The sequence below is a fragment of the Prunus mume genome, linkage group LG3 (genome assembly GCF_029339155.1).
Source record: "Prunus mume cultivar Tortuosa linkage group LG3, ASM2933915v1, whole genome shotgun sequence".
Taxonomy (NCBI): domain Eukaryota; kingdom Viridiplantae; phylum Streptophyta; class Magnoliopsida; order Rosales; family Rosaceae; genus Prunus; species Prunus mume.
In genome coordinates, this window is record NC_142700.1 from 13,289,716 (window position 1) to 13,300,656 (window position 10,941).

Genomic DNA, 10,941 nt, shown 5'->3' on the forward strand with positions numbered 1-10,941 from the left:
TAAATTAACAACAAAAGAATATATCAACGGTAAATTGTATCTTTATTCACTATTATGTATCTCAGAGTCAATGTATTGTGGGAAATAAACATATAAATTTTATTATATATATTATCCAAATAGCTAGATGAGAGTGCATCCAAAGTTGTAAATGTTGATTCACCTTATGGAATTAAAGTTTGTGGGAGAAATCCAGTAAAAACTTCCAGGACATTTTTGGATCATATGTTTGTTTGATTGGGCATATGATGATCAGTCTTGTCTGAGACTATTTTGAATAATATATTTATCCCAAAAACATCTTAAATACCTTATATTACATATTTTTTTAAAGAAAAACTTATTGTTAAGTGTTCGTAACAAAACCACATAATTCGCAGGTCCAACTATAACTATGAGAAAATGAATGAAAGAATAGTGTCCAAATGTGCTAATTACAGGGAGATTAGCTCCTCAAGGAGAATCAAAACTCCAAAAGGAACTTGCAGAAAAGTTTAGACCTACCAAGCCAATAACTATTAATTTCATTTTCAACGACTCGATAAAATTTTCACATCTAAATTCCGCAACGGCACAAAACTTTGCCACGAGGTAAGCAAATCCAAGCTGCGAAATGATCAAATCAATGAAAAGGCTGCTTGCTCATTAGTATCAACTCTATAAGCGAACAGAGGCACAGGGTCTCGAATTTACAGTGAAAAGAAACATCCTTGTCAGGATCCATATGAACCAGTACACCATCTCTGAAAATAAAGTTTGAATCAAGCCTGAGATGAGCATTCGAGGAAGCATTTTCTTTTGTTGGGGTGCTCTCGCTGATGGTGTGGCATCTGCATTCCACTGGCAAAAGACTACTATTTCCTGAAGTTTTGCAGTGGCATGTAATTGTTTCCGGCCATTCAAACCTCTCATTATTTCCGTCTCTCATTTTATCATCCAATAAGTTGCTGGAACCTCCAGAAATATTCATTCTTCTAACTGCTGCAAGAAGATCCACAGACACTGATGCAACAATATCATGAACATCCTCTGCAGTCCATAGGCTCCTATTTGATCCCCATTTGTGAATAAGAATTTTCTGTGTCAAACTGCGGAGGGTATCTAGACATGTAGGGCAACAACGATACAAGCATAGAACCCCAGACTCGCTAGAGAGACTTGTTTTGCTCAAGATTTCAACATCCATAATATGCTTATCAGCATCACACTTGACATCATTCTGTCCAATACCAGCATCCACTGAGGACAAACCATTAAGCTCATTGCAGACGGTACTAGAACTACAGAGCTTAACGCAGCCAAATTCTTCACAGGTACAACCATCCTCAGAAATGACAACAGATTCAGCGCATTCAAATCCATTTGAATGTTTCAAGGATCCAGAATCGCCATTCCCAACTACATGGTTCTTGTCCTTTTCTGGCTCATGTGGTTTAGGGCTTGTCCCATTTTGGTCATTCAAAATTCCGTCTGAATCAAGAAGAGATTTATCCAGAGTAGAGTTCATTACGACGATTTTCTGGCCAGACAAATCAGAAATTTCAAGTCTACCCTCAGAATTAGGATGACTCAAATCACCATATTCTTCATTTAAGTCAACACTACCAACTTTTTCATTATCAAATCCTTGGGGGTCAATTTCTGGCACTTTAAGCCCATCGGAGCATTTGCTAGTACCATTTGGCTTGGGTTCTTCACTTTGAACTTGATCGTCCGCATGGTGATCATCTGGAGGTCTCACATCGGTTAGCTTAGCATTTTCCATTTTCATTGGAGCATCCACCTCTAAACTGAAATGGGAGCAATCATTGTTAGATAACAACCCATGAAAAGCAAAATTAAAATAAGTAAATAAATAAATAATTCCACAACCACACTAATGGCAGTATAAGCATTACCTGTGCAGTGTGTAAGCCCAGCTATTAACCATGTCTTCCAGATAGGCCACTTGCGATAAAAGGCGAACATATTGATATCTATCTTTCCCACCCTGGATCTTTGCATTGATCTGTAAAACTAGAAGCTCAAGAACCTTCCGTATCTCAAAGGAGACTTCTCTGAGTGATGTGTAGACACCTCTGTATGCCGACAAACCGACAGCAATCAGGCCTCTAACTAGAACAAAATTTTCTTTGCTTTTAATGTTACTGGAGCTACAACCAACAGCTACCTTTTCAATTGAGTTATTAGGACGAGCTATACAAGAATTGAATGGCCAGCCCTTCCAAGGTCCACTTATGTCAGCAGAGGGACCTTCTTTGAGTTTTGAAGTAAACCAACAAAGCTCAGCAAAATGAGGATATCTCAGAATCTGATATCCAAATGAAGATATTGCTAGCAGCAAGCTTGATTTCCCTTTCACTGTTCTATTAGGTGGTGGATGAGCTTTAAGAAGAGACTCATCAGGACCCTGTTTTACACTGTTGTTTGCATCAGCTGATCCATGATCTAGACTGTGATTAACCATCTCTGATTGACCTTCTAATGTACCACAAGTTTTATAATCCTGGCAAGAGCTTGTATGGATGTGGGACGTTTGATGAATTAACAGAACAACCTGTTGAACTATATCTCTTAATAACTCTTCTGCAGATAGATTGATCACCAAATCATGGTTGAAATCTCCATTGACCTGCACTGAAAATCGGGGAACTGTATGCTTCACAGGAATTGACTGATGGTCATTTGATATATCACTCTTGAAGAACTGCCTTATTCTAACTGGAAGTACTGGATCTGCAACTTCCGATGTAGCCTGTTGAAAAATAAAAAGCATTACAAGCTAATATGGACATACATTCCATATTTTTAATATAAAAAGAAATTAAGATTGACATTTAATCTATTTATTTAATACAAAACAGAAATATCATCAAGCAATAGTTTGCATCAGTACAAATGAAGGCAATAAAATAAGCAAAAATAGCCAGGAGACAGACGCTTTAAGCAATGTACATTAAAATTTTCCATGCTTTTATCTTGTGACAGTAAATTGTTATTATTTTTTGGAAGACAGTTATTATAGCCTGTAGCTTCTTTCACCTCTTCCCATTCCCAAAAATATCCCAAGAGGGACCATTTCATCACAAAATGCCCCCAAAATGTTTTGTTCCAATTTTCTATTATTTGAAAAGAAAAAAAAGAAAAAAAAGAAAAGAGATTGCTCCTATAAAATGGTGAAAATACAGTTGACAAGAAGTTACTTAGAACTTACTATCAGGGTTAAGGAAAAAAAGAGAAGCAGAGCATCCATCCCTGTTTCAATAGAACCATAAAAGAATGTGGTTCTTATATAGATTCGTACTCAGATGTTTCCAGGAAAAACTAGCTGTGTTTTCCCATCTGACTGACTTGTCAGCTACCACTTCATCCAAATGCCATTTTTGAGCAACAAGTGAAGCAACTCGCCAAATCAAACTCACAGCCACATAAACTTGTCTATTTATTTATTTTGGTTATACAAGGGCAAAAGCCCAAAAGAAGAGAAAGGGAAAGCACACACACGAACACACAACGCAAAATTAAACTAGGCAAACCCTAGAACTGGAAACACTTTAACATCTTGAAAGAGCAGCTCTTAAAGGCCTGAATAGGCCTGATTAGACAACTGCAACCCAGTTGGTGTAGTACATATAAATTAGCCAAAAATCACAGAAGCTAGCTTCTGTGCAGAAATCTCACACTCTATCTATCAAGTCTCTTCACATAAATAATATTTCATTTCGAATTAAAGATGAAATTCAATGCTGACCTTTTAAGCAAGACTTTTCAATTGGCCATCATCAAAAGAGGACTTTAAAATACATATATAAACAGTGGAAAATTGAAACCTTGAGCTTTTAGCGTGAAATAAATTATGAGAAAGATCCAGATATAAAATAGCCATAAGATTTGCAACTGTATTCTTTAGGACATAAGATATCAAAAGGATTAAGATTATTAGGATTAAAGCACGCCTTCGCCAGCAAAAAAGTGGCAGAGTCAAAACCCTGAAAGCAGCTACATGCTACATCACAACTAAAGCTGTGATTAAAAGATATTTAAGAAAAACAAACAAACAAAAGAAAAATGGGAAAAAAAAGCCTACCAGGATCATCAAGGATGTAGAGACACATATAGATTCCACCTGCTCAACAAATAAGTTCCAGGCATGTGAAGCGCTACATGCAACACCAGGGCACTCGCCCATGTCTTCTGATTTGCATTGCTGTGAAGTGGACCCACTTCCCTCTTCAACAGCTTGACTGTGTACAAAATACGACTTTTCATTTTCAGGAAGTTGATGGTCTGATAAATCAGAATCACTCTCCTCTGTCACTTGAAGAGGTGTCTCCACAGCCCACAAGTCAATTCTTGGCATGAAAACTACACATGGCCCAACACTGGCACATTTCACTGCAATAGAAAATAAAAACTGCTCTTAATATTTAAAATTTAATTGTATTTAACTACTGTTTAACTGTAAACTTCAACTGAATTTATATTTCTTTCTCACATGTATCACCACATCATTTCCTAGTTTTTCCTATGGCTTTTACCTACACTCAACTCGAAATATTTCATCAAGATAAGAACATCTCAAATCATTGTTGTGTCGGTGACATATTCAATGAATTGGTTGCTATACCACAACTCTATTAAACTGAAAGGAAAAAAGAATATTACCAGGTTCAATGTCTGTTTTGACAAGTCATGATGGTGCCTTTAGCAGTACAAATTATCTACTGCTTATATTATTAAACTCAGGAGTGGTGTTGATAAATGTTAGAAGATATAAGGGTAAATCTACATTTTGTTATTCAAACATAGGAGAAATCAAGAAGTTGGAAATACACAGCTTGCTAATCTAGGAACCTTCATTACTGGTGGGACAAAGCTGCATCACATTTGAAAACTTTTGTCCAATGTAGCCGTATGAAGTGCATGGACAGGAGAAGTAATGAATGGAAAAAGTATGCGGCATCATACATGAAAAGAAGCATCCATGTACGACTATGCTTTCCAGACATGGTCATCTTCCCACAGGCCCACACTGAACTTCTAAATCACTTCAGCTAGACCAACACCTCAAATATTGAGGGATCTTATGATACATTAGGCCAAAAACTACCTAGCATCAAAGAATTAGTGGAAATGTTGGAAAAACTGTCTAGGACACGTAGAAATGCATTTAAAAGATAGGCAGATGATCCTGGAACAGTAATCTCCCTTCCAAGGATAAAAGACAAAAAATGAATCACTGAAAGTTCAAACCATGAACATTTCAAGTCAATTAAATATTGTCATACTATTCCAGCTTGGTAAGAGAACTCAGAGTAGCACAACTATTGAGCTTCAAGCATTATAATGCAATAAGCTACCAACACCATGTAGCTTAAATTATCTATGCTAACAACAAAGAAACAATATAAAATACCAGATAACCAAGAGGCACATACTTAATATCTGTGTTATCCCTTGCACCATATCTCCATGCCCTTCTTGTAAAACTGTAGCCAAATCAACCTTCTGAACTTCTACATTCCCAACAAAACAGTGAAGAAGGCAAGAAGCAAGATGCCTTTGGCCAGATCTGGGACTTCCAGCAATCAATATTCGAAATCCTGATTTGTTTGTTGAGGCAACTGATATGTTTTGCAACAAACTAGGGCGTGCACCACCTTGGTGTTTAACTGAAGAAAACTTCAAAATGTTGTCATCGTCATCATCACTAAAAGCATCAGAATTAGCAAAAGTATCATCTCCAAGTAAAATGCCAGTGTGCAGAAGCTTTCTCTCTATGTCCTTCACAACATCTGCTTCCTGAAGTAAGATATCAATATGGGACCACCAACGATCACTGGACATCTTCTTCTTATTCAAAGCCGAAACCATCACACTTTTAATCATTCTTGCAGCTTTCCTGAGAGGAGCCGGCAACCAGAGCCGTTCATCAAGATATAGGGAAACAAGCATAGTAGATAATGGTTGTAGCAGACATGGAATAAGGTGTGTAGGAAGAGGAGAGCATACTACATCATTAGCAGCTATTCCTGCTTCTCTACGAGAGCAGGGAGGCGGAGAACATGTCAGAGCCTCCAACCAGTCCCTGTCCTCCACTGCAAAGGCAGGAAGAGGGAGGCGTTTATGGTCAGAAGCTTTCTTTCCAGCAGCAGACAAAACTTCTTGCAGAGGGAAATTCCTCTTCAAGGACATGATGGCTGCTTGAGTACAAAGTGCTTGCAGATCTGCACCAGCAAATCCAGCAGTTCTTCTTGCAACCAATTTGAGAATGGATCCAGCAACTGGTTTTGGCCACTTTCGAGTGTGTAGCGAAAGAATGGCAGCTCTGTCCTCAACTGACGGCAGTGGAAAATAGATTTCCCTATCAAATCTTCCAGGCCGCCTTAATGCTGGATCAACAGCATCAGGACGATTTGTAGCACCAATAACTACAACAGAACCTCGAGATTTCAGACCGTCCATTAAAGCAAGCAGCGTTGACACAACCGAACTATGTGTCTGATCTTGTTGCCTTGTCCGGCAAGGTGCCAACCCATCTATCTCGTCAAAGAATATTATAGAAGGCTGACATCTCTCAGCAACCTGAAACAAGAGTCTTAGCTGGCGCTCAGCATCACCAACGTATTTTCCTAGACAATCTGCACCTTTGCGAGCAAAATATGCTATCCGTTTATCACCACGCGCACACGCACCTATTAATGCCCGGACAACAAGAGTTTTACCTGTTCCAGGATACCCATGCAAAAGAACACCTCTAGGAGGTGTGAGACCAAGACTATCAAAGAACTCTGGATATAAAAGAGGCAGTATGACAACTTCCTTCATACATCGAATGACATCTTGAAGACCTGCAACAGATTCCCAACCCTGAAATAGTTTTCCACTCTCAGAGTTAGAGCCTCCAATGTACACGGGTGCAATTCTTACCAAATCCCGATGAAGCCTCTTGCTTTCACGTTTCAAAAACTCTTCATCCTCACCACAATTCTCCAACCATTTTTCTTCTGCCTCAATATCCTTCCGCCAAGCATCATTTGAAAGTTTCCTTATTTCCATCTTCATTTTCTTAGCCTTCAATTTCTTTATACGGGCTAAATATTGATTCCCCATAGGTTGGAAGAGATTCCGATGATCAGTGCAGGCGATCAGAAATTTTCGATGATCAAATACGCAACCATAAGCTCGTGCACAAGGCTGCAAAACACAGAATGCCATAAGCCGTAAAATATATGTAATTGGAATAAATATTATGTTTACGTGTGTGTGGGTTGTCTGTTGACAACAAACCAGGTATAGCACATAAATTCGTATTATAAATTGATAATTTTCCTAACATGAGAGCTAAATAACAAACCAAGTGGTAAGTTCGTGGACACCGATCAACACGGCACCCAATTGTGGCTCCTGGCCTTCCACAGCGGGTGCATTTTAATGCTCTCCCTCTGCATAGGGCAGCCCGTACATTCTTTAAGCATCCTAAACCAGCAAAATAAACCTGCAAACATATATCACATGTATGGAGATTTATTGGAACATGAGTTGACTGAAATAGCTAAACACAAATGAAAAATGCAGATTCTAACACACAGTAGCAGATCTATCAAGCAGGTTAAAGTTCAAAATATAAATAAATAAATAATTGCACGTATAGACAAAAGTTTTTGATGATCAAGCAAAAAAGATTGTTGCTTACTTCCTAATTACGTGTTCCATCACAGGGCAAGACAGAGATGGTAAAATGTAGATCCCTAATAATCTGATAAAAGCACAGCATCAGTTAACATTCATGCAAAGAAAAGAATCTTCTAGATCACCAAGAGCAGAGAGCTAACAAACCCAGATTAACCAGCCACTATTTTCAACAGAATAAGTTAAGAGAAGGCTACTGCAAAAAGCTACAAATCAAAGAACTTAACTTAGAGTAATAGAGTGGGGAAATTTTTTTGACTGTAATTTCAGGAAGATAATTGGGATTATCCAAATATAAACCGAGGGTCAGTGTCTTTAAAACTTCAAAATAATATTTAACTAAGGACAATCCAGTCTGTAGAGGTTACTAGAAGTTATGTTAGAAGCAAATGGGTGACCATATAGCTTCCTAGTGCAGTATGCAAACTCTTCTTCATTGGAAGGCTCTCGCCTTTGATATACTTATCATGCAAATAAGGTCCAATACTTTAAGACCGATCACTCAGCCGAATACCATGTCTTAAAACTCTTTATAATGATAACTCAAAACTCATGTTGATGAGGTGTTAACTTTTCTAGCATAATCCTCATCTGGCATTACAGATATACCATAGGTTGATGTCATTGTCGTAATACAGTAAAAAAAAACATTAAATGCAATGGTGTTGTTATAATTAAAGCATCTATGAAAACATAATGTTAAGATGTGACCAAGAAGAAGATAGCATGGAAAAGTGGAATTGATCCATACAGGGCCAACTTTAAAGTTTATCTTCCGTGATACCATTCAGGGACAACTTTTTGGTGGAAGGAGCACTAAAAATTTTGCAACCAAAACAATGATCTTGAATTGTTAAAAGATGAGATTATCCTGTTCGTAATCTCATTACCAACCTCAGAAGCCAACCAGTACTGATAGCAAGTGGTACCAACATGTTCATAAAGCTTGAGATCTTAAAATCTAAAATACAGATAGTACCATGATGTAAAGCACAAAATGTTTAAAAGTCAATCGAGAAACCGCACCTCTGGACTCCACACAGCACAGTGTTGATGGACCCATATTCCAGCAATACCATAACGATCATTTATAGGACCCAAGAGACGTCCAAGCCAGCCAGGTTCATCACCAAAGCCATCCCATATGTTATAGTTAGGTTCCTCAGAGGCTGAAGAGCCACTATATGCCTCATTCTCGCTCTCACCCGTCTCCTGAACTAATTTTTTTGGAGGCATACCATCAGTCCCTCCCCCGCACAAACCACACCGTCTACCCTCCTTAATGCGTGGCTTGCCAAGTGTATCGCATTTCATACCTTTCAACTTATCCACCTTCACATTGTTCACTTCTATTGCAAGATTTTCATCAAGCTTGGCCAAATCCGAATCATTCCCTTCATGACAGCCTGCAACTTCCACTTCATTTCTTGAAACTCCAACAGCTTCTGACATGGCATTACTTTGATTTTCTCCTTCAATCACGCACCCTAATTGTTCCACCTGATTACCATTATTTTCTTCTTGAACCGCACACACTGATTGCTCCACCTGTTCATCAGCATGTTCCATGGTCTCCACATTGTCCATAGTTTCCACATTCTCATTGCCAATGCACCCCTTCTCTAATTGTAAATTCTCCCCTGCCTCAATTATTTTTGTGGAATCACCCTTCACAGTTTCCCCTTGAACCCCACCATCAAGTTCGCTATCCAATTGCAGAGAAACATCTTCATCCTTCCTCATCACTTCCACTTCTTCCTCCACAAGTTCATCTTTGATCACAGGCAACTCATTCTCTTTCTTTTCATGCTCTAAACTATTTGTTGCTCTAATCCTCCCTGGTCTATTCGATTTGACAATCCTAGGCCTCCCACCTTCCAATCCCCCATTCTTATCATTTGATTCAGTGGTCACCATATTCTCTTCACTTCTGCCTCCACCCGTCTCTTCAAAAAGCTTCCTTTTTCCTTTTACCACTGAACCCGCATTTCTACCCCTTGATCTCAACCTCGATCTCCAACTTCCCGGCGTGTCGAAATCCTCCTCCTTCACACTCTTCTCAGCACTCAATATTACATTCTTCTCAATCCTCTGCCGCTTCTTTGGTGGTGCAGGAGAGACATCGAGCATAACTGGGGCCCGCCGAGCCCTGGAGCTCCGGCGCAGCTCCAGTTCACCACTCCCGGAGCTCCCTGGCCCCGGCCCCGCCCCACCATTACCCCCAATCACTTCAACATGGTTTCTCTTATACTCCTTCTCACATATAGCATCAAGCCTCTTGTGCTTCTTCCGAGGCCGAGGCCCCGACCGATTAGAAGCCTTACTTTGCTTTGACGATAATCGCATGACAAGAAGCACACAAGAATCCTATACAAATTTCTCTATGCGAGCCTATGTGTGTGCAGGTGTGATTATATGCAAAAATAACCTGAGGCTTTGGGCAAATGGGTAGTGAGGGATCGCTTTCTTTGTCCAATTGGGCGCCCGATTCAGCTCAGATTCATGAAAGAGAACCTGTATTGAAGCAGAGCTGAAGGACTCACAGGGTCATAGCTGAGTCGATCGGTTCCCCATGGAAAAACAAAAAAGGAGAAATTCAAGAAAGAAATAGAAACCCTAGAAATGAATATGGGGAAGCATATTTAAGCTTCTTTCAGCTGTTGAGATTTTGGGTTTGCTCCGTGAAGATTGGGTCTTCTGGGTTTGGTTTTGGAGACTCTGTCCCCTCTGAAGCTCTCTCCTTTTTCTATCCCTCTGAAATTTCTCTGTTTGCTGTTAAAGTTATAGAGAGACTAGGGCGAGAGGAGAAGAGCTCCACATTGTTTTCATTTATTTTTATTTTTTTAAAACTTATCCCAAGCGCACTCATAGCGCGTGCAATCAAACTCTGATAATCAAGATAGATGAGATTTTTTTATATGAGTAGTATAAACTGCTCTAAATTAATTAATTTATAAAGAGGACGATTCAAACTTAAGTCCAACGGGGTGAAATCACTGTTCTTACAATTGGCCTAACACACATTGGGAGTCTTTTTAAATCAGTGAAGCACATGCAACACATAGTTTGATTTTCATTAGGGCATGGATTTGGGGAATTTGGGAATTTGGTGGGATTTAAATTGGTTGGTTTTTTGGGAGGTTGAGTGCACGCGCGTGGGGAAGGCGTGGGGGTGCATTATCTGAAGAGTGCAATTTGGCTATTTTGCTCCAAGTTTTATTTTGGTGCTTGTTGTTGCCGCCAAATGTG

The 10,941-nt window shown here is 39.2% G+C and overlaps 1 protein-coding gene across 1 annotated transcript; it reads right to left on the reverse strand.

Annotated features, from left to right (window-relative positions):
* Nucleotides 1-373: 373 nt before the first annotated feature.
* Nucleotides 374-10,472, reverse strand: LOC103326007 (P-loop containing nucleoside triphosphate hydrolases superfamily protein). Its single transcript, XM_008228209.3, has 6 exons — nucleotides 8,719-10,472; nucleotides 7,358-7,498; nucleotides 5,439-7,197; nucleotides 4,088-4,395; nucleotides 1,899-2,755; nucleotides 374-1,790 (listed from the first exon to the last, which is right to left on the reverse strand). The coding sequence occupies exons 1-6, from the start codon at nucleotides 10,036-10,038 to the stop codon at nucleotides 623-625; spliced, it is 5,553 nt and encodes a 1,850-aa protein (XP_008226431.2). The 5' UTR covers nucleotides 10,039-10,472; the 3' UTR covers nucleotides 374-622.
* Nucleotides 10,473-10,941: the final 469 nt, after the last annotated feature.

What these genes read in the sequence shown, in the direction of transcription:
- LOC103326007 (XM_008228209.3), bottom strand. Translation starts at nt 10,038, where the DNA reads ATGCGATTATCGTCAAAGCAAAGTAAGGCTTCTAATCGGTCGGGGCCT. An exon ending in GTGCTGTGTGGAGTCCAGAG is followed by an intron (nt 7,499 to 8,718) that starts GTGCGGTTTCTC and finishes ATATGTTTGCAG; the next exon opens with GTTTATTTTGCTGGTTTAGG. An exon ending in AGGGATAACACAGATATTAA is followed by an intron (nt 4,396 to 5,438) that starts GTATGTGCCTCT and finishes TTTCTATTGCAG; the next exon opens with TGAAATGTGCCAGTGTTGGG.